At 52.6% G+C, this 27,710-nt stretch overlaps 2 protein-coding genes across 3 annotated transcripts in view; one reads left to right on the top strand and one right to left on the bottom strand.

The window, feature by feature from the left end:
* ZBTB17 (zinc finger and BTB domain containing 17) overlaps nt 1-9,854 on the top strand; it is a 34,215-nt gene extending 24,361 nt beyond the window's left edge. For both annotated transcript variants that reach the window (XM_030537601.1, XM_030537599.1), the window contains 8 exons: nt 216-516; nt 2,586-2,673; nt 3,758-3,874; nt 5,898-6,018; nt 6,999-7,129; nt 7,464-7,679; nt 8,266-8,355; nt 9,312-9,854. In XM_030537601.1, the coding sequence (XP_030393461.1) occupies nt 216-516; nt 2,586-2,673; nt 3,758-3,874; nt 5,898-6,018; nt 6,999-7,129; nt 7,464-7,679; nt 8,266-8,355; nt 9,312-9,577 (1,330 nt within the window). In that variant the 3' untranslated portion in view covers nt 9,578-9,854. The remainder of the gene's footprint in view (nt 1-215; nt 517-2,585; nt 2,674-3,757; nt 3,875-5,897; nt 6,019-6,998; nt 7,130-7,463; nt 7,680-8,265; nt 8,356-9,311) is intronic.
* A 15,508-nt stretch (nt 9,855-25,362) lies between these two features.
* Nucleotides 25,363-27,710, bottom strand: part of SPEN (spen family transcriptional repressor) — a 95,637-nt gene continuing 93,289 nt past the window's right edge. The window contains 1 exon segment of the mRNA XM_030537891.1: nt 25,363-26,483. Within this exon segment, the coding sequence (XP_030393751.1) occupies nt 26,352-26,483 (132 nt within the window). The 3' untranslated portion in view covers nt 25,363-26,351.

Genomic DNA, 27,710 nt, shown 5'->3' with positions numbered 1-27,710 from the left:
ATTGCTGCACACTGGAGTCCTAGTCTCTGGTGCTGATGTCTTGATGCTGGAGGTATTCCAGAACGTGCCTATGTTGACTCTCTAGGCAGGTGTCTTGTCTGAGGGTTGATCTTAGAGCTGCCAAAAGGAGAAGGATCAGAAATGTCTGTCCCGAACAGACAAGCTGCCTGGCTGCCGTGCGGAGTCCCTCAGTCCCTTCTGAATCCCTCTTTCAGCCCTCTGAAGCCCTACAGCTGTGAAGAGTGCGGCAAGAGCTACCGGCTCATCAGCCTGCTGAACCTCCACAAGAAGCGGCACACGGGAGAGGCCAAGTACCGGTGTGACGACTGCGGCAAGCTCTTCACCACCTCGGGCAACCTCAAACGGCACCAGCTGGTGCACAGCGGCGAAAAGCCCTACCAGTGTGACTACTGCGGGCGCTCCTTCTCCGATCCCACCTCCAAGATGCGCCACCTGGAGACCCACGATACAGACAAAGAGCACAAGTGTCCTCACTGCGACAAGAAATTCAATCAGGTGAGTGGATGGCAGCTGGGGAGCCCCTCTGACAGCTTGCTGGGACCTCCAGGGGCACCCCCAACACCTGTGGACAATAAACACCTCCGTGGCAGACTTGCTTGTCCTTCTGTCTGCCAGAGAAGTTGCTGGTTGGTTGCATTCACCAGCCTCGAACCCAGAGCTGCTAGAGGAAGGCCAGATTGGGGTCATCGAGTCTCTGGGCTGCATCTTCCTGTTGGTATGGGGTCTCATCCACAGCCCATGGGAAGGCTTCCATTGATTCTTCCATAGGCCTTGAGTCAGGCCCCTTGTGAAGTGGCAGATGGCAGCTGCAGGCTGCATTTCTGGGGCTGGACTCAAAGCACAGCCCCAGAGTCTCCAGTTCAGAGTTAGCACTTTGTCCTCCTCCTCCTCCTCAACATGCGACTAACACCTGGAAACGTTTTGCATTAGTTCTCTCCTTACTCCCCAAGAGCCCCTTCTCCCCTGTGAAGAGCCCAGGAAGATCTGGGGGGGCTATAACAGAGCCTGTCTCCTCCATGTCAAAGTCCTCCGTGGAGAACTAGAGAGCAGCCAGCTACTCTGGAGTAGGTCCCCCATCCAATCTCTGTTCTGCTCTGTACTGGTTCTCGGTGTCTGAGCACCTACATACTAGTCCTGTGAGAGGTTTGATTGTCTCCATTCTACAGATGGGGAAACTGAGGCACGGAGAGGGAGGTGACTGATTCACCCCCCGTGTCGCAGTGAGCCAGGAAGAGAATTCAGGTTTCCTGACTCCAACTCTTGTACTGTATCCCCGGGACCCCATTGCTTCGGAGCTCTAGAGACAAGGGGGTTGGGAGGAAAGGAAGTCAGCCTATGAGCCCTGATCGATTTGTCCTCGCGTTAGTAGCAGCTGGAAGGAGGCGTGTTACAGTGCAGCTTTGGGCAGAGGCTTTGTCTTGGCAGCATCTGGGGATGCCTTTCTCCATCTCACTCCTGAGGCTATCGCTGTCCGAGGCCGCAGCACCCTCTTCTCAGGAGAGCTGGAGCTGAACGTACGTCCCCGTCCCAGCTCCTGAACCACAAGACCAGATTTGCCGCATGTAGGCAGCACAGACCTAGGACAAAGCAGTGGCTGCTGCTGTGGCAGGACTGTGGTGGATGAACAGACTTCGCACGTCTGTGCTACACTAAGACATTGTCACTGAAATGCTGCTAGGGCTGCCAGGCGTCTGGTTTTCAGCCAGAACGCCCAGTCGAAAAGAGACCCTGGCGGCTTCAGTCAGCACCACTGACCAGCCATTAAAAGTCGGGTCGGCAGTGCAGTGGGGCTAAGGCAGGCTCCCTGCGGCTCCTGGAGGTGGCCAGTGTGTCCAACTCCTAGGCGCAGGGGCCAGAGAGCCTCTGCAGCTCCCATTGGCGGGGAACCATGGCCAATTGGATCTGTGGGGGCATCATCTAATTCACTGGCCGCTCCCGCCTAGATGCCAGACATGCCGGTCCCTTCCAGGAGCGGCCTGAGGTAAGCACTGCCCGGCCAGAACCTGCACCCCCTCCTGCACCCCAACCCCCTGCCCCAGCCCAGAGCCCCCTTCTGTACCCCAACCCTCTGCCCCAGCCCAGAGCCCCCTCCTGCACCGCAAACTCCTCATCCCCGGCATCACCCCGGAGACTACACCCCTAGTTGGAGCCTGCACCCCAACCCCCTGCCCCAGCCCAGAGCTCCCTCCTGTACCCCAAACTCCTCAGCCCCAGCCCAGAGACTACACTCCCAGCTGGAGCCCCTCCCCTCTCCCCCACACTCCAACCCTCTGAGCCAGCCTGGTGAAAGTGAGTGAGGGTGGGGGAGAGCGAGCGACCGGGGGGTGGGTGGGGGGAGATGGAGTGAACTAGGGGCAGGGCCTTAGGGAAAGGGCGGGGCAAGGGCAGGGCCTCTGGGAAGGGGCAGGGCAGGGGGAAAGGGTGTCTGGTTTTGTGTGATTAGAAAGTTGGCAGCCCTAAATGCTGCCCACCGGTGTGCGTCCAATACACATGGGACTGCCCACACAATCCCTCTGGTCCCCGAGGAGCAGCCGGCTGAGTGCAGCTGTTTTGTCTGCCTGCAGGTGGGGAACTTAAAGGCGCACTTGAAGATTCACATCGCGGACGGGCCGCTGAAGTGCCGGGAATGCGGCAAGCAGTTCACCACCTCAGGTACCACGGGGGGGACGCGTGGGCGGGTGGGTACAAGCGTGTCTGCTCTGGCTGTCCCATGGCATTTGCAGTCAGCACCACCTAGAGTAGAGGCCGCGGCTTTGCAGGCTTAGGCTGGGTTGGGAAGAAGATACTCAGCATGGGCACAGCATCCCTGAGGTGAAGATTTCCCGGGGGCACCCCCTGCTTGGACAGAAAGTGCTGCCCAGGTTGGCAAAAGGAACTTCTGGCACTGCTAGAAGCAAGCCCAGCTCCCCAGTAAGGGGGCAGAGGGACAGCTGGTGTCCTATTCTCTATCATCAACCCCAAGACTTCAAGGACCACGAGTTAGGCCCCAAAATATCATGAACTGGGCTTAAGACTCGCATGATTTAAACATAAGTAAATAATGAAATTGGTTGGTTCTTTGTCCTCAGGTGTCTGAGCCTTTAGGGAGTCACAGCCACAGGCTTTTCTCCATAGCCATGAAGGCTAGAAAATTCCTGTTTTTTTAAAAATGGAAGCTGAGAGTCTTGTGTAATCACCTGACTCCAGGAGCTGGGGCTTTAAGAAGAACACCAAATATGGCAAGACCTGTGCTGCCAACCTGAGAGCTGACAGTGCTGCCCATTAGCATTTAATACAGTGGAAGAGTGAAATCTAAAATCCTCAGAGACGCTGGGTGTTTCTAAAGCCACCGCTGGGGTCAGGCCACGTGAGTCACTTCTTGAGCTGAGCTGTTCCTGTCGCCCTAGATTGCTGTTTGCCAACGCAAAGCCCCCCTCATGGCATAGCACGGGTCCCTTGCCTCCTGCTGCATTGCGCGGGGCTGAGAGCATACTAGCCAGTGTGTATTTGTGTAACAGGCTAGAAATCCCGGGGCCTCCTGAATGTCGCACTCAGTAACTAAACAATACGCGGTCCTGTGGCCTCAGAAGTGGAGAGCTAAGGCAGCACGAGGCCACGGAAAATGCACCGCTCTCATTTGGTGATTTCTCACCGGCTCAGTGCAGACCGAGCGAGCCAGTCTGGAGGGGGTGGGGGGAGCGCTCATGCACGCACAGCCCTCTGGGCTACTGACTCCCCTTTGTCTGGCTCCTCCAAGGGAACTTGAAGAGGCACCTGCGGATCCACAGTGGAGAGAAGCCGTACGTGTGTGTGCATTGCCAGAGGCAGTTCGCGGACCCTGGCGCCCTGCAGCGGCATGTTCGTATTCACACAGGTAGGGGACCCCAGCCTGGGCCAGTGGGAGACCAGGCCCCGAGACCCCCATCCTCTTGCTCTGGGGGCTAGGCTCAGCAAAGCAAGCAGCAGGGCTGGGGATGGGCTGACTATGCAGGGCCATGTTCCTCTCGGACCTCTGCCAAGTACCATCAGTAGCTGCCAAGAGGCTTTGGTTTCGTGTGTATCTGTTGTGCAGCAAACAGTGGGGTCTCCTGTGTGCTTCCAGCTCTTCAGAACGCTCCCCCTCGCCCCACGCCAAGGGGCCTGTGCTTCCTGCCCCCAGGATTCCAGAGCGTGTGTATGTACTCGGCATAGCCCAGCGTAGTGGGACAGCTGTGCCCGGGTCCTTCGGAGAACTGGTCTGCTGCCCATCATCACAGTATTTGGGTGGCCTCTGTGTAAAATCAACAGCAAGAGCGAAGTCTCTGGTGGATTCTTGGGCTCTCTGACACTCACCTGGTTTTGGTGCCAGAGCTCTGCTTGGAAGAGGGAGCAGCCGACCTGCCTAGCGAGGCTGTAACTCACCAGAGCACAGACTGCTGGCGGCCGGGGGTCAGGCAAGTGGCATCAGAAACCGATGTGCTGAGTGTGACAGGAGTAGTACCACGCTGCTGATGAGCTGCAGAACAGTGCGGTTGGGACGGACATGCCCAGGGACTGAGACGTGTTCTCATCTTTATACCCCTCCTGCCACACACTGGCCCAGTCCTTTAACTCCTTAAAATGGCTCAAGATAATTAACTCCTAAGCAGCCTGCGAGGATTTACAAAGGGGTCTCACAAAACTGAGTGGCAAAATGGCAGATGAAATTCAGTGCTGATAAATGCAAAGTGATGCACATTGGAAAACATCTTCCCAACTATACATCCAAAATGCTGGGGTCTAAATTAGCTGTTAACCACTCAGGACAGAGATCGTGGAGTCATTGTGGATAGTTCTCTGAAGACATCCACTCAGTGTGCAGCGGCAGGCAAAAAAGCGAACAGAATATTAGAAAAGGGATAGATAATAAGTCAGAAAATATCATCATGGCTCTGTACATAATGGTACATCCAGGTCTGGAATACTGCATGCAGATGTGGTCACCTCAGCTCAAAAAAGAGATACTAGAATTGGAAAAGGTACAGAAAAGAGCAGCAAAAATGATTAGGGGTACGGAACAGCGTCCGTGTGAGGAGAGATTAAAAATACTGGGACTTTTCATCTTGGACAAGAGAGGACTAAGGGGGGATATGATTGAAGTCTATAAAATCATGACTGGCGTGGGGAAAAACGAAGAAGGAAGTGTTATTTACCACTCTCATAACACAAGAACCAGGGGTCACCCAATGAAATTTCTAGGCAGCAGGTTTAAAACAAACACAAGGCAGTATTTCTTCACACAGCGCACAGTCAACCTGTGGAACTCCTCGCCAGAGGATGTTGTGAAGGCCAAGACTATACCAGGGTTCAAAAAAGAACTAAAGTTCATGGAGGGTCCGTCCAACAATGGCTCTTAGCCAGGATGGGCAGGGATGGTGTCCCTAGCCTCTTTGCCAGATGCTGGGAATGGGGACGGGCTGGATGATTCCCTGCTCATTCACTAGATGATTCCCTGCTCTGTTCACTCCCTCTGGGGCACCTGGCATTGGCCACTGTCAGTAGACAAGATACTGGGCTAGATGGACCTTGGGTCTAACCCCGCCTGGCCGTTCTTACATTGTGCCATGTCTGAATGAGAGTTGGCTCTTCGGAGCAGCTCGTGTGTCTCCTCGGGCCTCCCAAGCACGTTTGAAGCGCCCATGTCTGTCCATCCCAGAGCTCTTCATTTCAGGCCCCTAGGGCTCAGGTGAGCTGCCTCTTTCCACCCACCTGGGAAAGGCCTGAAGCGGCAGAGCCCCCAGGATCTCTAGACGGCTGCCCCATGGCCATGTGTTGGGGTCAGTTGACTGGGGGAGCGGCCCACCAGCAACTGATCACTGGCCCTAGGCATGGGTGGGGCTGGTGGGGCTGGCTGCTGAGCTCTGCCCTTCTCTCCCCAGGCGAGAAGCCCTGCCAGTGCCTGATCTGTGGCAAGGCCTTCACGCAGGCCAGCTCCCTCATCGCCCACGTGCGCCAGCACACCGGAGAGAAGCCCTATGTGTGCGAGCGCTGCGGCAAGAGGTGAGACCCCGCCCCGCCCTCCTCCTGGGCTCCTGGCTGGGCCCCGCCTCCCTCCCAGACATCCAGCTGCCCAGGCAGTCCTGGATCTTAGCCCAGCAAATACAGGAATGGGGCCCCGTGGGATCGCCTGCTGCCCACATGTGCTCCTGCTTCCTGCCACCTGGGCCCCTCGCCTGCTGCCCAGGATCCAGATCTGCTGGCGGAGGGACAGTTACTTCGGTTGGTTTGGTGCTTTCTTTTCCTTATGGTCCCAGGGAGGAGCAGGGGTGTCTGGGGGAATCGCCAGTGAAGTACACGGGCTGCTGTGCCCAGCTGAGGATGATGGGCGGGTTCTGCCAGCCCAGTGCCAAAGGGACTGCTGCCATTCCCAGCGGGTGCCCGCAGAGGGGGAGATCAGAGCTCTGTGAGAGCTGGTCTCCTCTCAGCCCCGCTGGTGCCCCTGAGATCAGCTGGGGGGTGGGCTGCACATGGCCGGGGATGCTAGCTAAGGGGCTCTTAGCTCCCAGGGACTAACCTTCAGCACACTGCTCCTTGTACTGGGACACGTGATGCTTGGCACTGGACGAAGTGCAGAGCCGGTGGGGGAATTTTGCCATTTCTGGGCCTGACTGCGTGTGGTCAGAACGATTCTCTGTCCAGGGCTGGGGATTGTTACGATGGGGCTCCGCGTCTGGGGCCATTTGATGGGAGCCGAGCACATGAGCCTCTGCCGTCTCTTTCCAGTTTAAAGGGGCAGTACTGGCGGTGGGCAGCTGGGGGCACAAGGTGCCCACCTGCCGCATGCTCCCAGCTGGGCTGCACTGGGCCAGCTCAGTGAAGAAGCTGCAGGCTCTGAGCCAGGCCTTCTCTCTGCTTTCAGAGGAGGCCCATGCATCTGACCGATCTTGGACAGGGGCACCAGGCGCTCTGTGCTGGGGTCCTGTGACTGCACCCAGCTCCCTCCGCTCCCCCTTAACGGCCTCCCCCTTCCTCCCCACTAGGTTCGTCCAGTCCAGTCAGCTGGCCAACCACATCCGTCACCACGACAACATCCGACCACACAAATGCAACGTGTGCAACAAGGCCTTCGTGAATGTGGGCGACCTCTCCAAGCACATCATCATCCACACTGGTGGGTCCCGCATCTCCGTTCCGGCAAGCACAGCTTCTTCCCGCTCCTGGGAGCTGCTGGGCCCAGCAGCATGGAAATCCCATGGGGAGATACCATGGCTCAGAGCCGGGCACCTGCTGGGCTGGGCTGGGAGAGGGAGGGGAGGAGGATCTCGGCAGTCCTGCTCCTCACCCATGTTTGGGGTCTTGATTATCCTGTGCCCTTGAAACGACCCGGGCGTCCATCCAACAGGCTGTGACCGACCCCCAGGCCCTGCCCCTGAGCCGCTTCTGCTCCCCGCTCCTGTCGCGTTTCCCTGCAGAGCTAACCCAGGCCGGGGCTTGGTTCCGTGCAGGGGAGAAGCCGTTCCTCTGCGACAAGTGTGGCCGCGGCTTCAACCGCGTGGACAACCTGCGCTCCCACGTAAAAACCGTGCACCAGGGCAAGGCCGGCATCAAGATCCTGGAGCCGGAGGAAGGCGACGAGGTCAACATCGTCACCGTGGCCTCGGACGACATGGTCACCTTGGCCACGGAGGCGCTGGCAGCCACGGCGGTCACGCAGCTGACAGGTGAGCCTGGGAGTCTCCCTGCGCTGTTAGCAGAGCAGGAGCCGCCCTCTCTGCACTGGGTGTGGGGCAAGAGGGGCCTGCTGCTCCGAAGGGAAACCTCTCTGGGGCTTGCTGAGGCTCTCGCCTCCCCTGGGTCCCAAGCCCCTTCCCCTCCGTGGTCTCTAGCTCAAGTCTGCCACACTGCGTAGCATGGCTGGGGGTCGTTACTATCTGAACACAATGTAGGCAATGAATTTGGTGGAGTCCGGGTCCCATGGCCGCTGACACTAACTGCCTGCCTGTTGGCAGCCTCAGCAGCAGCCAGTCAGAAATGTGTGCCGAGCGAGTCCCCCTCTGGCTCCATGCTCGCCGGCATGGGGCAGGACACCTGTCTCTAGACCTGTAGGCCTGTCGCCTTCCACCAGCACTGCATGGAACAGGCACCTGTGGGTCCCAGCCCCTCTCTCCATGCCTGGCAGGGACTGGACTGTGCCTGGGGGGCCCTACCTGAGCCAAATCAGCCGGCAGCCTGGCCGGAGGGGTGGGGGCTGAGCCCCAAGGTTTGTTCAGGCCAAGTCACCCTCCTCCTTCCCTCCCCAAACTGCAGTGGTCCCCGTGACAGCCGCCGTGACGGCAGACGAGACCGAAGCACTTAAGGCCGAGATAACCAAGGCCGTGAAGCAGGTGCAGGAAGCAGGTGAGGAGCAGCTGAAAGGCTGCGCGCATGGGGGCTCCCCACTCCTGAGCCCACGGGGGGCATTTCCTGGCAACGTACCGATTGTTCCAAGGGGAGCAGACCTGGGGCCTGCTTCAGTCCCAGAGAGGAGACGCCGTACTCGTGGTCCAGTGGCGTTCTAGAAGCAGCCCAGACGTTTGGGGAGCATCCATCAGTGCAGCCTCCCCGCGCTGGCAGGGGTCTGCAGGGGCAGGTCCTGGCGGCTGGGTTGGCGTTGCTGCACTTCTAACTGATGCAGGGCTTAATTCTCCAGCACAGAGATGCCTGGTCCCTCTGCAACATCCTCCCACCTGCACCTCCAGCCCCGCACTGCACCCAGCTCGCTCCGGGAGACAGCCGGTTATTTCCCCATGGAGCTCAGCAAAGCGAAGGCAGCTGTTTGCAGAGCCCCACACGCGCAGTTAAAGGGATCGAGGGGCTCAGGGTCCTCCTGTCTGCTGGGCCCACGGGGATGGGGGCCGGAGCGGAGCAAGTTGGCACCTTCTGCCCTTGGAATCTAGGCCTGATGGTGATGAGGGCTGGGCGGCACCTTGGGCTGCACGGGATCCTCCCAGGGTTTTTAACAGGGGGGCAGGCTATGCAGCACTCCTGCTGTCCATGGCTTGTGGGGAACCCCGGCCTCTGGTTGATTGCATTTGAGCACACTCCTCAGCCCTCCCATCCCTGCTGTTTAGCCCATCCCGTGGGGACCGGGCTGAGTGGTTCCCTAGAGATTTCCTAGGGCTGTGGCCAGTCTAGTGTGTAAAGGACTCAGCCCTTGGGATCCCCCTTGCATGGGGATTGTTCCCTCTGGTGGGTGGATTTCTTCATGAGAGGGTCATGCTGTGTGTGAGCAGGAGCAGGGTCCCAGCTCTGGCTCCCAGGCATCTGTCTGGCTACACAGCCTTTGGGTGAGTCGCTTCCCCGCTTTGTTACAGACCCCAACACCCAGATCCTCTACGCCTGTGACTCCTGCGGGGAGAAGTTCCTGGATGCCAACAGCCTGGCCCAGCATGTGCGGATCCACACGGCGCAGGCCCTGGTGATGTTCCAGGCCGACACGGACTTTTACCAGCAGTACGGAGCCGCCGCCACGTGGCAGGCTGAGCAGGTGATCCAGTCAGGGGAGCTGCTCTTCCGAGCCCGCGACGGGACGGAGGTGCAGACCCCCATGGCTGAGGAGTGCCAGAACCCTGCAGAGTGAATGCGCAGCACCGGACCAGTCAGAACGCCCCCGGGAGTGGGACCCAGGAGAGGAGATGGATCATGCTACAGCATTTGGCTACTAATGGTCTGAAAAGGAAGTAGGAGCCCACATGGGGGCGCTGCCGAGTCAGCTGCTGGTCACATCCGGACCAGTTATTTAAAGACAGCTCCATGGAATGATGTAAAAATGTATTTCTGTAATGAGAGAATCCACACTAAGTTGTGTAATATCTAGAGAAAAATAAATCCCATTATTTTCTAAATCCTATTTAAAACCAATCCCCCGCCCCAGCCTCCTGGTGCTGTCTCTGCTTCCTGCCTTTTGCACTCAAACCTCCCCGAGCACTTGGGGCGAGCTGCAGAGCTCCCCTTCCAGCCTCGGGCTAAGCCAGGCGAACCCCGGGGGCGGGGCTGGGCCAGGGGCTGTGCTGCCCTCCTGAGCCTGCTGGATTTTACAGGGGGTTTCTGGCCCAACGAAGGGGGATCGTAGGGTGAGAACTATAGCAAAATCTCTCTGCTCGGGTGGTTAGAGTTGGCCGAGCTTCGCTGCAGCGTAGCTGGTGGGCTGGGGGAAGCTTACACAGCCTGAGAAGACCCTGGCCAGACCGAACTTCATCCCCATCTGCTGCCCACAAGCTCATTCGGTGCCATGACACTCCTGTGGAGCCCGTTTCAGGCCCATCCAAATCGACGGGCCATCTAGGAGAGCCCCTGCTGCTGCACCTTGGAATCATAGAAATGTGGAGCTGCGGGGGGAACCTCGATAGGCCACCCAGTTGAGCCCCTGCGCTGACACGGGACAAGTATCATCTAGAGCAGTGTTCTCGACCTCTTTACTGTTGCGGGCCAGGTACACAACCCTCTGTTATGTGGGCTGAAGCCACACTAAATATACCACCTGAGTGTCATAGGGGCCCCAGCTGTGTGCTGATTCGTACACGTGTGTCTAGCCCTGCGAACAGGGACGTGGGCAGGGCAGGGAGGGCGGATCACAAGGCAGTTAAAGGAGCAGGCTTAGCTGAGAGAGAGAACCAATGGAGAGGGGGAATCAGCAGTTGGGCTGGTCCCCTCCCTGTGCAGGTGCGTTCACTCTGGCCAGTGGCACTTGGTCAAGGACTCAGGGGCTAAGGCGAGGTACAGTGGGACAAGCAACCTGTTTGAGAGCCCAGGAAGGGGCGGGACGTTGTTATAGGATAACTCCGTTTGGGCGACTGCAGCGGGATCTCACTCCCCCGCTGGAGGGAGGACTGTGCTGTCTCCCTGGCCTGGTTCTAGGCTGTGTCCACCCTGGATATTGCCAGTTCTGAAACCTGCTCCTGTGCGAGCTGGCTCAGCACAGGGGGCCCAGGCAAGATTGGGCCCTGCAGCTGGGCCTCCTCTCCAGTTGCCCTTTGTGTCCCCAACATGGGCAGTGGCAGCGTTCGCTGCCTCCGCTTGGGCTCTGGGAGTTCATGGTGCAGGCCTATAGACCCAGCACCTTCCCCCAGTAGGATACCAGCACCCCCTACTCTGTGCCCACTGGCCACACTAATCCTTGATACCTACCTGCTCCCCAAGGGGCTCTGCCCAATCAGAGTGCAGCCCCCTGCAAACCCCCTCAGTGACGGGGTTCTGCCAGCCCCAGCTTTAACACTGCACAGCAAGTGTCTGTGGCTGGCTGGGAGCATTGAGCTGCTCTAAGGGAAGGTTTCTGCACAAACTCCACCGCTGGCCCTGGCAGCGAGAGGGAGACGTACATTCCCAGTGCAGCACTTCTCCCCTCGGGCCTGGACTCGAGCACAGGGACTGGCTCTGGTGTTTGTGCAGTGCAGAATGGGCTCTGGGTGCTGCTGCAGGGACATGTTAGCACCCTGCTCTCGGGCATAGCAGCATGGGGCCATTGTCTGGCACCTACAGGAGCACAGACACCAAGGGCAAAGTGTGACCCTGGCACCTTTGTAGCTTCCCATCCCCCACCTGGCTTGACCCAGCTGAGCTGGGCAGCTACTGTAGGAGGCTCAGGATCACGGGTGGGCAAAGCTGGGTTGGCGGCTGTCAGCATTTCAGCCTGGCCAGGCGGGCCTGTAACCACCCCCCAATACCAGTGCTGGCAGGGAGCAGTTTACCCCAAACAACTGACCTGCCTGTGGGCAACGTGTCAGTCACCAACCTACCAATGCATCTCTGCCAACAAATCCAGGCAGTCAGTGCTTGCAGTTCCGCATCCGGCCTGTAGGCTGCAGTGCAGCACATGCAATCCCACTGCTGGCTCCAACCTGAGAGAGGGGCTAAATCACAGGAACCTGATGCTACAACCACAACTCTGCAGGGGGGAGCAAAGGCTGCAGCAGCAGGGGGCTGCTGGTGGTCCAGGCACCCATGGGGACAGGCTGCAATGAAGAGAGCAGCCCTCGTGACATGCCTGGGGTTACTTGCACCAAGCTGTACATGGGGCTCTAGCCCCCGAGCTGGCCAGCAGCCTGTAGGACTGGCTGAAGCAGGCAGGGGCCTTGTCTGCCATGACCTGGGGCAGGAGCATGGTTTCACTGGTTGGCAGCAAAGGTAACAGCTGTTGCAGAGGTCAATCAGAGGTTGGGAGGGGTAGGTGCTAGGGGGCACTTGCCATTAAGGTGCTGGAGCCTGGCTGCAGAGATGTAGGAGGGGAAGTGTCAAGGCAAACTGGGCCTGTGGGACCTGGCTTGGCTGCTCTGCCACATGGGCGGCAACAGGCTAAGTCTGTGCGATGGGCTCTGGCCCGAGCGCCTCTCCTTGATTAATACGTTGAACCTCCCACCCAGGGGCAGATGTAGCCTGGAGAAGAGATGTGACTTACCCAGGAACACACAAGCTGGCCAGAGCAGAGCACAACAGTGGGCATGGGGGTTGCTGATGAAGCCCCCTAACCGCTGACTGCACCATTTGGCCTCCCTCTGCTGCAGGGCTACAGCAAGACACAGGAGGCTTATTAAGGGGGGATCCTGGGGAGGACCAGCTGTGGAAGAGTCTTTGACACATTAGGGAGCGTTACCATGCAGGGCTGACGTGCCCAGCCCCCTGTGTCAGTGCAGACAGAGGGAGCTGTCTTGTGGGTTATTTACACCAGGGCCCCTGAGCCGAGCTGCAACCCTGGACCTTTCTGGGGGCAGCGTTTCACTGCCTGGTACCTGGGCATGGTCCCTTGAAGGCAAAAGGTGGCTAACTGTTCAGCACTCTTGCTGCCGCAAAGGCCCGAGCTGCTCGAGGTGCCAGCTGGGGCAAAGCTTGTGGTGGGGGAGCCGGGCCCAAGCCCCAAACACTCCCTGATCCCAGCCAGCATCTCTGCCCAAGTCCCTTACAGCATGTTCACCGTCGCTCAGCTGGGGAAACTCCCCCTGCACTAGGGGGCAGTGACCCAGGCCAAGGCACATGCCCCCTGCTGGGGCACGGGGGAAGAGCAGGGCCAGTTCTGAGACACTCAGGGTCCTTCCCGCCCGCACATAACAGATGCAGCAACTCCCCTCAGGTCACCCCATGAGTCAGGGGCAGAGATGGGCCTAGGACCCCGCAGGGCCTGCCTCTCAGAGCCCTTCTCGCAGGGCTGGCCCAGCACGTGCCCTGGGTGAAGGGCCCTGCCCCCACACAGGCACTATGGTTATGGGCAGGGATGCAGCATTATCAGAAGATGGCACCAGCAGGAGCCAGGCCCAGGCTCAGGCTCGGCAAGGGGCAGCCTCTGCTTAAGCCCCTGGTATTTGTGCTTGGGCCCACTGCAAGCCAAAGGGATGTGCACCCCACCCCACCCTGCCCCCGGGGCCACGGGAACTGGCTGCAGCCCATGTTCAGAGCCCAGGGTGCTGATAGAAGTAGGGTGGGGCCAATAGGGGTGAAAGGCTGGAAGCCCAGAGGATCAGCCCTTCCACCCTCCGCTCTCTTGTGCCATGTCGGAAACCTGGCCATTTCCTAGCAATACAGGGCTTGGTTAAGCTGCTCCTGTTGGCTCCTACTGCTCAAACCCAGCTCCAGCGTGAGCTGACTCCTCTGAGCCAGAGCAGTGGCTGGCAACCAGACTCCCGAGGCCTCATCTCTTCTCCCAAGGCTCCGCCCCACCCCGCTCACTGGGTCTTCACCAGCACAGCCGAGGCCCCTGTCCATCACTTAGTCCAGTCATGACTGTCAGTCGTACAACAGGATGATGCCCAGGCCTGAGCCTGGCACCTGCTGCCACAAGCCACATGAGTAGCCTGGCCTTGAGGGTTCCCACCTTTGCCACCAATCGAAAAACGCAGCAATGGCCCCTGGACATGCAAGCCGAACCCCAGCCTGTCTGGGTGAAAAACTGGACAGGTGGCAATTCTACAGAGCCCCCCAGTCCATAACGCCCTAGAGCAGCTGATACTGACAGCCTTCACTCAACCCTCTTCCTTCCAGCAGAAATAGGATTTTTTTTAACATGGCAAACATGCACCACTACCCCCCCCACCCCTCTTTTCACAACTAGCTCCCAGCCCCGTCCCACCTCCTCCTAGTCAGGTCACAGGGCCCCGAGCACGCAGCCAGAACATCGCTGTCAGAGTAGGAGGGGGGGCTGCATTGCCAGGACTGGGAGCTATCAAAGACACAGCTTTAATTCAGCCCTGACGCATTAAGAGGGGGAGTAAAATCCCGCCTCATTCCAGCTATTCTAAAAAGCTGACCCAGGCACCCCAGGTAGGGCGGGTCATTCAAGAGCAGCTACAAGAAAGTATCAAGCAAGTGTGGGAATTAAGGCTTTGATAGTCTGTCTATATGGGCTGGGGAGAGACAGGGAAGGCAGCTTTGGAGACCAATCATGTCAGCACGACAAACAAATCACTTTGTACAGGTCAAAGGCCCCCACCTCATCCCCCAGCAGCACCGGCTGGTAGTTGTGGGTTATACATTTTGCAGCCTAAATAGCTTAGCCCGTTTTACAGACTAGTTCCAAGGCAGCAAGGGAGGCTGCTGTTCAGAGTATCGGCTGGGTGCTCTCACTCTCACCCTGCACGCAGGGCCAGGGGAAACACGGGCCCAAATCACCCCAACGCACAGCCGCCCAGAGCGCTGGGTTCAGACTGATCTCACTAAACCAATTGCCACAAGGCAGATCCGCAGAGCTACTGGATTGGCCCCTCCTCTTCCCTTTGGGATGCGCTGCTATTTCTAGACATTTAAATAGGGTGAGGGGGTTAGAGAGAAACCGAGGCAGATAGATCACTGCTCAGTGGATTTTTTGGGCACTTTCTGGCCAACTGGACCATTTCAAGCTAGACAGAAGGTTGATGACCCCCACATAACTTGAAATACAAATTTCCATTTAATTCCTGTGTAAAACTGACCCAAACCAGCCCAGGGATCACTGCCCAGGCGCTACTGCCGCGTGGGACAGGGAGAGCAAATGCCAGTGGCTGGGAGTTACACACCGACTGGTGGCAGGTGGGGTGAGCCCCTCTGCAAGGTGTGAGGGGAGGGGAGAGGAGGGGAGGTTATGTAATGTAACAGAAGGGGCCTTTTCTGTCTCTCCAGGTGAAATGTGCCCTGCTTCAGCCAATGTCTGCAGTTCCCCGAGCAGGGCCCCTCTCTCTCCTGTAGCAGTGCAGAGCCTAGCACAAGGGAGTCCTGGTCCCTGCTACTCCAATAGCCGTAAGAATCGCTGCAGTCACACAGGGTCCTGGATTTTCACAAGCGCCTCCTTCCCCTTTTCACAGGGCGCCCTAACAACCTCCTGCCAGCATCACAGCCAGACGAGATTCTTCCCAAGGCTTTCACTGAAAAGATCAAGCAGCTGGAACCAGGAAGAGACTGATTAGCAGCAAATCCCAGGGGGAGCCAATGCTCAGGGACCCACTGCTGCTTCAATGCAGCTCAGCGCAATCGGCTCTGACAGGGTCTGTTAAGGGATTGTGGGGGCCTGATCATGGCCCTGCTGTCCCTGAAAGCAGGGAAAAGCCAAGGGCCTTGTTTGAGAGACAGGGTCTCCAAGGCCCATCTAGGAGCTGTGACACTTCACCAGAGCAGTATCAGGAGAAATCTCACACTGCTGAGCAAGAGAAACAGCAGGCTGGGGCTAGATGTGACTGTGCCTGGGTTCAACCTGGTACATTTTAAACAGGGATCTCAAAGCACTTTATATCCACTACTCTCCATTGAGCAGGGCTTGCGCCCTCCCATTACCACACCCCCGCCCTGTAAGAAAGCACGTGGAATGGTGCACAGCATAGGACAGTAACTGTAAGAAGGGACATTCTGGGAGCAGCTCATGGTGTGAAACCAGGCCAGGAGTCAAAGCTTGTTCAGCAGAGGATAAGAACACAGTAGGAGCAGAGCCTTGCATTGCTGGATCACAATCAATCCACAGCGTGGCTGAAGGGGGCCAGCATGAGGCCTATGCCAGTGGGTTTAAGTGAGGCCTGGGCCTAGCTCCGGCCTAGGCCAGATGTGTGCGTGGCTGGCTCTGGGTGGCCGTTCTCAAACCCAAGGAGCTGGGACACCAGCCAACATGGCAAAGAGGAGCCGTTTTAAAAAAAGCAAAGAAGATTTTACATAAAAAAAAAAAACAGAAAATTCCCCCTTGAAGTGTTTTTGTATCTAATTTAGAGGATAAATTCAATCTTGAGATGGGAGACAAAGGAATTTTAACCCTGATGTAAACTTTGCCTTAGCTCCAGCTTCCATTATCAAACCCCTCCACGCCCCACCCCGTTGCCTCCCATCTGAACCACAGCACCAAACTGCAATTTCTCCAAATTCCTTTATAGGGATTATCTTGAATCAGGTTTTTTTTTTCCCTTGGGTGTGAGTTAAATCACAAATCACTGAGCCTGTGTGTGCAGGGAGCCAAGTCTCTGGCCATCTGTGCAGTCAGGGTCAAAGTCTCAGGTTCCTTCTTTTTCAAAGGAGAAACTGAATCCCAAGCCCGTGTGGCTGCTGGGTTTCAACAAACAAAACACCTTTAACTTCCTCTTTGCTCAGGCGCAGACCCAGGGGGAAGTCCCACACCGGCTTTGAGCAAATCAAGTCTTTGGAACCTTCACCTCAGAGTTAAAAACACGGCTGAACAGACTTTAAACAAACCCTTGTCATAGGCAGCGCTGTGGAGCCTCCCTCCCAGGAGATTAGAGGGACGAGGGGGGTGGAGTAAAATCTTTTATTGGACCCATTTCAGGTGGTGAGAGATGAGCTTTCCCTGCTGGAGCCTTGTCTGTCACCAACAGACATGGGATCAATGAAGTATCACCTCACCCGTCTTCTCTTTCCAGCATCGTAATGGCAGTTAAGGGGGCAGGGGATTTATTTTTTTTGTTTGTTTGTATACCAGCAAAAGCCCTAGGGCAGATGCAATTATACTGGTTTAAAAATCCTTTTACCAGTGTAGTTTATTTCATTCAGGGAATTGGTATATGCTAGAGCAGCAAAATCACGTATACGCTAAAAGCTGGCCAATATAGCTATAAAGCAAACGTCATAGCACGGACCAGGCCTCTCTTCCCTTTACCCCTCCATGCTGGCTTCCTGCAGATCTAGTGGCCTTCAGCTGTTTCTAGGTCCTTTGCGCCCCTGCCCAGAACTCGAGCTTGGAAACCTGGGGCCTTCTAAGTCACCCATGCTCTTGACTGCCACCTGGGCAGTGTAGCCAGGAGACAGCTGTCAGTCACATCACTGAATTCATGAATGGAAGCAGCTCAGCAGTTCAAGTCTGTGTGTAGAACAGAAGATTCCCCCAGCCCACAGCCTGGTTCAGTACTGCCCTGCAGCCTGCTGATCTTACACCCACTAGAGAGCCTAGGGAGAGGGAGCAATGTTTCTAAAACCAGGCTATTTATAAAATTAATTTCCAAGCCCATGGGGCACAAAGATCACATTAACATTTCTAAAGCCACATGACTACCAGCAAAACTCCAGCCGGGCCTCAGTCACCAGCACTCCAGCAGAGCCCCTCCATCGCAGGAAACATTCAGCGGTGTAACTTTTCCGAGCTCTCCGGCACCATCTGAGACATTTGATCATGCGCACATCAATTGAGAAGGCCCACACTAGATCCCTGATACACAGAAGTGCAAGAAAGCCCAACCTTCCCCTCTCTAACTAGAACACACGCCTTTAAGACCTCCTCAGTTTGCCGGCTCTTACTCACCCCCAAACACATTCTTCTAGGGGTGGCAGTAACACAACCAACAGGGTGAATGCCTCCTGTCACTGTGGGACTGTACACCCAAGCCAAACCACTCCTAAAGGCAGCCACGTCCAGCAGCTTGGATGCAGACAGCCACGGTTCTGGAATAACCTGTCTTAATAAATATCTGAAAGGCAACTCAGGGAAGGTGACAGGACACACCAATCTCTTAGGGATGCTCAGCTCTTCAAAGGTTGGCAAATATTTTTCTCCTCCATCTTACAGGAGAGGGAAACTGAGGCAGAAAAAGATTAAGAGGGCCAGTTTTCTCCCACAACGGGCCTTGCGTGAGTTATCCAAGCCCACACAAAGCCAGCAGCAGAATCAGGACTGGAATGATCTCAGGACACCCAGTCTTGGCCTTTGGCTGCTGAACTTCACTGCCTGCCATCATCTGTATGTCCCACAGCCCATAACGTTGAGTTTGGCTAGAGAAGAGAGATCACAGACCATCCAGGGCGTGTGGCAAATTCCCCACAGCCCCTCTCCCCTCTGCACAACAGATACTCCGCTTCCTTCTCGTTAAACCCAATTATGGTTAAACTGTGGTTAAACATAGTTAGCTCTCCTAAGACTGAAAATCTTCAGTCTCACTGAAGTCCCTGGGCTTTATAGAGGTATCGGATACAATTTAATAGCCTATAATGTACAGGTGAGACTGGGTGACCCAATGGTCCTTCCTGGCTTGAATGCTATGAAACCATAAATAAAAGGGCAGAATCTGCCCCAATTCTCAGCAAAGGTTTGATAGCAGCTTCTTCAGTGAGGTCTCCTGATTCCATTATCGTTACAGCACATTCATTAGTACATGATCAAGTCTAATAATTTCAACCAAACTAAGGCCCCACACCTATGAGTGCACCCAACAGGGCTATTCCGAAAGGATCAGAGCTTAGTGTTATCGAAGTGACTGAACAAGGGACGTTTCTCCTGTACATACACACGCAGTACATTGCATGGTAAGCTCTTCAGGCAGGAGGGGTCTGTATTTTGTGCCTTGTACTGTGTTAACACACTCAGTGCTTCACAGGTGTTACACAATTTGCAATGGATTATCCAGTTTTTGAACAGTGCGTGCCATTTGTGAGCTGCAGCCCTGCACAGTCTTGGGGGAATGAGCGAGCTACTGATAATAGTACAGAGTGAGTGCATTAGCGATGCCACAGTGGTGCTGCGAGAGTGAAAAGGGGCACTAGAAAGTGAATACTTGTCTGAACGTGTTTACCTGCTATTGTTACACACAAGACGACGACTCTTACAAACAGCACCCAATAAACTGGAGGGGAAAAAAACCCATACCTGTCTGCTTTCCTCCTGTTTGCTTTGTGCACGTGACAGCACTGTGTGTATGGTCACTTTGACTGCTTCTCCTGTATAGGCATCTGCCCCTGCTTGTGTGGGTCTTTTAGACAGTGACAAGGGGAGAGAGAAAGGATAAATCTGGAAGCAGAACTGAATATATCCAGTTCACACCCTTGCTGGACAATCTGAGCCGACAATCTGCAAATGGTTGGAGAGGACTACCTACACGCTGGCCTGTCTGTCTGCTTTGGTGGGCCAGATCATCTTGTGGATGTGTCACCCCTGCCTCGGACACCTCTGATTCTAGAGCACTTTCAGCAGGAGTAGCTGGGATTGTCTCATCTGCTAGCCTCCCACAGGGCTTGGCAGGGTCATCATTGCTTCGTCTGAGGAATAAGCCATCGCTTTATTCATTGGATCCCCAAATACTTTGATGAGGCTACACTCCCTTTAGCATGGGCATCTGCCTCCAGTTGCAAAGCCATCCATGCCGACAGGTAACAGCACATTGGAGCCCCTGACTCTTGCTGATTCCAGAAAAAGCATCCCAAGAAAAGTCAGAAGTAAGAGAGAGATGTTTCTGAGTAAGGCCCCCAAACAGAGGCATTTCCTGTATTTGAAGGATAGATTCAGACAGACCATCCGTACAGGCCAATACTGCTTAAGCCACGCACGTGTATACCGCAAGAGCTCTCAGGGATGTGAAGAAGGCCTTAACGTTTCTCCTGAGTGTTGTGTCCCATCTCCTGTCTACGTGGCCCTTTGGTATCGCCGTGTCCTTAACTAGGGACATCGATGTTGCACTGGCTTTAGGAAGGGAAACAAAATCTGATCAGGACTAGTGTACCGGGTGACACTTCTTAGCTACCTGGCTCATCGGCTTTCCTGGGGATTCCCAGTCTCTCCTTGATCACAGCCACCATGCCTGAGTCCAGAGGAATTGCAAGTTCCACGTTTTATCCGGAGGGATAATACTGAGTGGTGTCACTTCTCTTCTCAGCTGGCAGTTCTTCTTGGACCAAGAGGGTCCTCAAGAGGGGACTGTGAACTGGATACTCCCCTCTGAAGCATGAATTCAAAGAATGCCAACTGGAGTTTTTCCTCCGATTCCTCTTTTGAAAGTTGCCCCTCCTCCCAGCGAGAGACAGAGACAATCCTGGGCCTGCAGGTTCTGGATTTGTGCTTCATGCCCCTCCCTGAAGCATCAGAAGACACAAACAGATGGAGATGAACGACTTCTGTACCTAGGTTTAGCCTTCCTATATTCTCAGTCTTATTCTCTATCCCCCTTTAAATGATTCCTAACATCCTGTTTGCTTTTTTGACCGCCTCTGCGCACTGCGTGGACATCTTCAGAGAACTATCCACGATGACGCCGAGATCTTTTTCCTGAGTCGTTGTAGCTAAATTAGCCCCCCATCATATTGTATGTATAGTTGGGGTTATTTTTTCCAATGTGCATTACTTTACATTTATCCACATTAAATTTCATTTGCCATTTTGTTGCCCAATCACTTAATTTTGTGAGATCTTTTTGAAGTTCTTCACAATCTACTTTGGTCTTAACTATCTTGAGTAGTTTAGTATCATCTGCAAACTTTGCCACCTCACTGTTTACCCCTTTCTCCAGATCATTTATGAATAAATTGAATAGAATTGGTCCTAGGACTGACCCTTGGAGAACACCACTAGTTACCCCTCTCCATTCTGAGAATTTACCATTAATTCCTACCCTTTGTTCCCTGTCTTTTAACCAGTTCTCAATCCATGAAAGGACCTTCCCTTTTATCCCATGACAGCTTAATTTACTAAGAGCCTTTGGTGAGGGACCTTGTCAAAGGCTTTCTGGAAATCTAAGTACACTATGTCCACTGGATCCCCCTTGTCCACAAGTTCGTTGACCCCTTCAAAGAACTCTAAAAGATTAATAAGACACTTTTTCCCTTTACAGAAACCATGTTGACTATTGCTCAACAGTTTATGTTTTTCTATGTGTCTGACAATTTTATTCTTGACTATTGTTTCGACTAATTTGCCTGGTACCGACGTTAGACTTACCGGTCTGTAATTGCCAGGATCACCTCTAAAGCCCTTTTTAAATATTGGCGTTACATTAGCTAACTTCCAGTCATTGGGTACCGAAGCCGATTTAAAGGACAGGTTACAAACCTTAGTTAATAGTTCCGCAACTTCACATTTGAGTTCTTTCAGAACTCTTGGGTGAATGCCATCTGGTCCCAGTGACTTGTTAATGTTGAGTTTATCAATTAATTCCAAAACCTCCTCTAGTGGCACTTCAGTCGGACACAGTTCCTCAGATTTGTCACCTACAAAACCAGGCTCAGGTTTGGGAATCTCCCTAACATCCTCAGCCGTGAAGACCGAAGCAAAGAATCCATTTAGTTTCTCCGCAATGACTATCGTCTTTAAGCGCTCCTTTTGTATCTTGATCATCAAGGGGCCCTACTGGTTGTTTAGCAGGCTTCCTGCTTCTGATGTACTTAAACATTGTATTACCACCTTTGGAGATTTTGGCTAGCCGTTCTTCAAACTCCTCTTTGGCTTTTCTTATTACACTCTTGCACTTAAACTGGCAGTGTTTGTACTCCTTTCTATTTGCCTCACTAGGATTTGACTTCCACTTTTTAAAGGAAGTCTATCTTCTCGGGGTCTTTGCTTTTCCCATAAGGACATGGGGAAAAAACAGGAGCCCAATGATCATAGGAACTGGTACCTGTCTCTCCTTCCCCTACTTCTTCTCTTTACTTTGCCCCCTGGATGCTTGCTGTAAGATTCTCAAAAGATCTCTTGCTGGGAGAGCTCAGGGGATCTCTTAACTGTGGGGGGTACAACCAGATATCCTGGTCCTGACTCTTATGCTGTCCAGCACTGAATCCCTTGCCTGCACCTCCTGAGAGGAAGGCTTTGAACAAGTGTGCACAAAGGGACTATCCCTGGAGAAAAACTGCTGTCAGGTCTGTGTCCTGGTGGTAAATCCTATAATTCAACACTCTGACTCCTCTGCTCAGGTGAAAACTTCCCAGGGAGATCAAGCTCCAGAGGCGTGAAGTTCGGGAACAGCCTTCCAAGGGGAGCAGTGGGGGCACAAAACCTAACTGGCTTCAAGGCGGAGCTTGGTAAGTTTATGGAGATGAGTTTGCCTACAATGGCATGTAGCCGATCTGCGACTGCTAGTAGCAAATATCCCCAACGGCCAGTGATGGGAGGCTAGATGGGGACAGCTCTGAGTTACTACAGGTGGGTTTGTCCCAGGTGCTCCGGGTCTAACTGGTTGCCATATTTGGGGTCAGGAAGGAATTTTTCCTTGAGCCAGATCGACAGAGATCTGTTTTTTTTCTTGCCTTCCTCTGCAGCATACAGCACGGGTCACTTGCAGCTTTAAAACTAGTCATGATTTAAGGACTTCAGTGACTCAGCCAGAGCTTGGGGGTCTGTTACAGGAGTGGGTGGGTGAGGTTCTGTGGCCAGCAATGTGCAGGAGGTCGGACTACATGATCACGATGGTCCCTTCTGAACTTAGTTTATGAGTCTATATGCTGGAACTGAACACTGGAGAAGCCCCATGGCATTGGGCTCTGAGTCCTCTTCAGCCTTTTCTGCTTCTGAGGAGGAGAGGGAAGGACGGGAGGGCCTGTGGGGGCTACAGTTGCAGCCACATACGTGCACAGTGTGTGTGTGCATGTTGTCCCATCCCTCAGAAGGGGAGCCTGTCTCCCTCCCTTTGTTTTGGGAGAAGGAACTGAAGCCTGCTTCAGGACTCTGTGTTCCTGCAGGTCTGGGTCCAGATTTGCAGCTCCTAGTTTGGCAAAGGGACTCCAAGGTCCCTGGCCCACTGAGATGTGCAGGGCTCCTGATCACAGAACAGGCAGAGATCCCATCCAGGCACTCCCACAAATGGGGTAGAGCAGACAGCACACGTCTGTGCCTTTGCCTTCTCCTCCATGCTGCACTCTGTAAGGGACAGCAGGGCCACCAATGAGGTCTCAGCAGCAGAGAGGAACTGGACCCTCAAATCCTCAGCATGGGGAAGGCTAGAGAAGGCTAAATACAGCCCAAACCTCCTCCTTCTCTTTATACTGCTTTTGCTAGTAAGGTCCAATAAAACTTTCTGCAGCTGTTGAGGCACAAAAACCCAGCAGGCTCCTTAGTGTATCTGGCCATCCCTCTTCTATCAGTGACTTACAGGCCTGGTTCTGCCTTGCTAGCTGCATGCACAATAGTCCATCAGTTAACAAATCTGAGGCCCATGCAGATTTAAAAAACACCTCATTTTATAGGTGTGAAACTGAGGCACAGAGAGATTAGTTGTCTTGCCCAAGGTCACCTAAGAAACCTGCAGCAGAGCAGAGAATTGAAACAGGGTCTTCAGAGTCCCAGACTATCATCATAACCACAGGGCCATCCTTCCTCTCCTCTCCGTGAGCCAGGAAGCACCAAGCAGGATTTCAGACACAGGAAAAGACAAATTTTAAAAAGCTCAGTTAAAATGTATTCCTGTGCTGAATACTCATCGCCACCTGGTTATTGGGCAATTTAGCAAGTAAATCCATGCCTAACTCAAAGGAAAAGTAAGCTCCCTTTATCATTTTTAAGACAGACAAAGCTGGAGCAGGCAATGGCAGTCCCGTTCACATCTGTGGGCTGCTAACCACGTAGAGTGATCCTTTTCACGGCACTGCCTGCAATGCTCTCCACAGATTTTCCTTTTTAAACTGACAGTAAAACTGCAATGTTATTTCCATCATGAATTATTCTCCACCAGCACAAAGTTTAAAGGAAGACCCTAGCATTGAATGATGATCTCTTAGAGAATTACAGAGTTATCGAAAGACATTTGCAAAACTGCTTGCACAAGTTCTGTACTTCCATTATGTGGAGTTGCTGTCTCTCTCACACTGAGACTGCTGTCGGGAAGAGACTTCCCAGGAAGGACCTACTGATGCTAAGTAGGAATCAGAGAAGCTATGTCCCTATTAGAAAAGTATTGAAAATGGAAGTTTTTGTTGTTTTTTTTTAATTTGAGTTAACAGCTGTTTAACCATTTAAAACAGTGGTTCTCAAACTGGAGCCTCCGCTTGTGTAGGGAAAGCCCCTGGCAGGCCAGGCCGGTTTGTTTACCTGTCGGGGCCGCAGGTTCGGCCAATCACAGCTCCCACTGGCGATTGTCCACTGCTCCAGGCCAATGGGGGCTGCGTGAAGCCGCGGCCAGGACATCCCTCAGCCCGCGCCGCTTCCCGCCGCCCCCATTGGCTGGGAGCAGTGAACCGTAGCATGTGGGAGCTGCGATCGGCCGAACCTGCAGACCCGGGAGGTAAACAAAACGGCCCAGCCTGCCAGGGGCTTTCCCTACACAAGCAGCAGCCCCAGTTTGAGAACCACTGATTTAAAACATGGTCTAGGTTAATTTAACAGCTGGCTTTAAAGACTTGAATGCAGTTTGCAAAAGTTAACTAAAATATATTTTTAAACAGTTGCTTTAGATTGTTAAGGTGGCACCTTCCCTGCTTGATGGTTAAATACAATTAAACACTTTTTCTCTTAGTGCTTTCTTTTTAATAAATTGTCATGATTAAAATGTCTTTTATATCACACTGGAGTTTTCCTTTAACAAGACAGTTCAGGGGAGGTTCGTCACATTGGAGAGAATCCAAATGGGCAGTTTCTTACAGCTGGGTTGCAAATGGTTTCACAAATAGGAAGTCACATATAATTCTCATCACTGAAATCAGTTGCCCCAGCAGCCACTTTCCACTTAGGCGCTGATCCTGCAATCAGACGCAGCCCCCACCAACCCAGTGCAGTTGGATCCAATGGCAGGATCAGAACCTTCAGCATCAGCTATTTAAACCACTAAGGACTTTCCAGCTATAACTCCCGACACAAGTCTTCAAACGTATTTCAGTGATTTGTGTTCTGAAGACATACAAGGTACAGTTGCTTAAAACAATAAACCAAGGCTTTTCTTAGAATGTGCTCATTTGTGCTGTTGAAGGTTTTGTAGTTTATTCTGTGTATCAAAATTAAAAGTGCCTTCGACATTACCCAGAAAAGAACCAATACTTTGGAGTTTTACAAATCTTTCCACCACAAAAAACAAAGGCTAAAGTTCGATTTTATCTTTGATAAAATTATTTTTTTAAACAAGAGAAACTCACCAACAAAAAATAAAAATAAAACAAAGCTCCTATGTACAAACACACGGGAAACAGCCAATATCCACTGTAGGGGATGTGGCTTATTAGTAATGTTGGCCAAACTCAATCTCCTTGTGTTCTCTCTCCCCCTCCGGAGCAACTGATGGATCACATCCAGGCTCGACGTGTTTTGTATTTTTTAATAAAGTTTGTAATCCAATGGACACACAAAACAAAACTGCGCTGAGAAAACAGTTCCATAAATTAATAAGTGTTAGGGTAGGCGAGAAGAAGGAAGGAGGGTAACAAGTCTTTGTACAAGTGTATAACACTTCCACATATTGTGAGACAAGGGAAGGTAATGTTTAAATGAAGTGCACTTACAAATGAGTGACAATACAAAGTCTGAGTATGAAAATAAGATTTTCTCTGAAAACACATTTTTGGCACAGATTAAAAAAAAATGTATGTTGTGGGGATTTGTTTTTTTTAAAGTCAGTATTATATATATTTATATATATTATATATATATATTTATATATACACACACGCCCACTCAGTTCTGCATATCCCACCAGGAAGGAAAATAGCTCTCCCTTTGTTTTATTTTTTTTCAGTGTAAACTGTACATCCCAGATGAAGAGAAGATGACTGCAGCAGAGGAAAGTGGAGGAGAGGAAGGGTCACATCCAGAAAAAAAATAAAAAATAAAAAAAAAAAGTGTGAAATGATCCTTGACCCACAGATTTCAGCAGAAGTTCCCAGGTCCTGCGTTTAGTCCACAACGCATGTTAATGTGTGTCAAGACATCCATAACGTCACAGCATGTCTTCAACTGTGCAAAGGTCCAAGTCACTAATTTAGTGCAAAGGCAGTTCAGGTTCTTTTTTTTTTTTTCTTTTCTTTTTTGATAAAAAATATAGCCATCCTTTATTTTCCCCAAAAGGAGGCACAGAAACCCAATACCAGTCCGCCTGTTGAGTGCATCAGTTGTCCATAACCTAAAGCAATATGTAAACATACAAGGTAGCAGAACCACTACCCAGCAACAGTTTGATCGAGGCCGGTTAGGGCAGGAGGCTGGTAGTCTGGCAGCATTTTCTTGTGTTATTAATTTTTCTCTTTTTTTTGCTGCAGGGCCTTGGAAAAGTCAGTAACCAATAAACAGCTCATACCGATGCGATGACAATCATGAGGTGAGGAGAGATGTTGGAGATGCTGGCTAGGAGGTCTGGAGCTAGACGGGAGAGGTGGCTTTCAGAGAATTCGCAGGGTGGGAATATCTGCAGAACATAGGCAGGCTGGGAAAGAAAGAATGAAAAAACAGCTAGGAACCCCTGTATTTATTTGTTTTTCTATGAACTGATTGGACAATCACCCAGACAACTTATTTGGTGCCACAATGTGGAAATCCTACCGAACAATGCCAAATTTGGAAGGTGAACTGTGAATCACAAATAGTGTGACATAGAAAGACCACCACAAATGCCTCTTAAAAGCTTATATTAATTTTTTTAAAAGCCACGTTAAATGCAGTCCTTACTCCCCTCTCTTTGCTGGAACTTTAAAGGACCTAGGTAGCGATATCACGCAGTGATGTTACCTGAGCTGCAGCTTTTCATTCCTAAAACTGAGCTTCAGACATTCTAGGAATCCATATCACCCATCAGTCTTAGGCTGTCTTTACTAGCTGCATTGCTGGAACACTTCAGTGTAGACACTCACTACTGGGATGAGAGAGGTTATCCCATCACTGTAGTTAATCCACCTCACCAAGAAGTAGTTAGATCAATGGACGCATTCTTCCATCAACCTAGTGCTGGCTACACCAAGGGTAAGGTCAGCTTAATTACATCACTCCGAGGTTTGGATGTTTCACATCCCTGAGTGACATAGCTAGGTCGACCTCACTTTTCAGTGTAAACCTGACCTCAGTTGGTGGGGGATAGGGGAAAAGATGAAAGAAGCTGCAGCTTAAGGTTACAGAGCTTTATGTAAAGTGATCAAAAACTGGGAAACCGGTGGCAACATTTTCTAGTCAGAATAGTCACACAAAAGGGCATTTTTGGAAAGCGCATGCTCACACTGCTTCTGACACAGTAGCAACATGCGTTTCAGAGGGGAGGATTTTTTCCCAGTAACTTAATGTCTGACTTGGTTTATCATGAAACACTAAGCAAGTGTCATTAATATTCATTTTGAACAAAGGAGCAGCTTTGATAGTGTCTCCATTTATCTGACTTCCCTCTTCCACATCGTTCATCAAACTGAATACTCATTCCAACAGACTGTTTGTTCTTGTTAAACACAGAGCAAATCTAACGCAGTACAGCAATGTCTGGAACAAGCATTTTGTAGTTATACAAGACAAACTTTTTGATTTACGTAATGAAAAACATATTTCAGGTGTCCTGAAAAAAAGTTCCTGGGACATCCATGAAAAACAGGGAAGTGAGGACTTCAGATTTCTAATGTTCAAAAAGAGCAAAGATCACTTTTGTTTTTAAAAAGACAGAAATTTATAAATC

This window comes from Gopherus evgoodei, chromosome 18, assembly GCF_007399415.2.
Source record: "Gopherus evgoodei ecotype Sinaloan lineage chromosome 18, rGopEvg1_v1.p, whole genome shotgun sequence".
NCBI classification, from domain to species: Eukaryota; Metazoa; Chordata; order Testudines; family Testudinidae; genus Gopherus; species Gopherus evgoodei.
The sequence above is the reverse complement of the archived record's forward strand: the minus strand, read 5'-3'. Positions and strand labels throughout refer to the sequence as shown.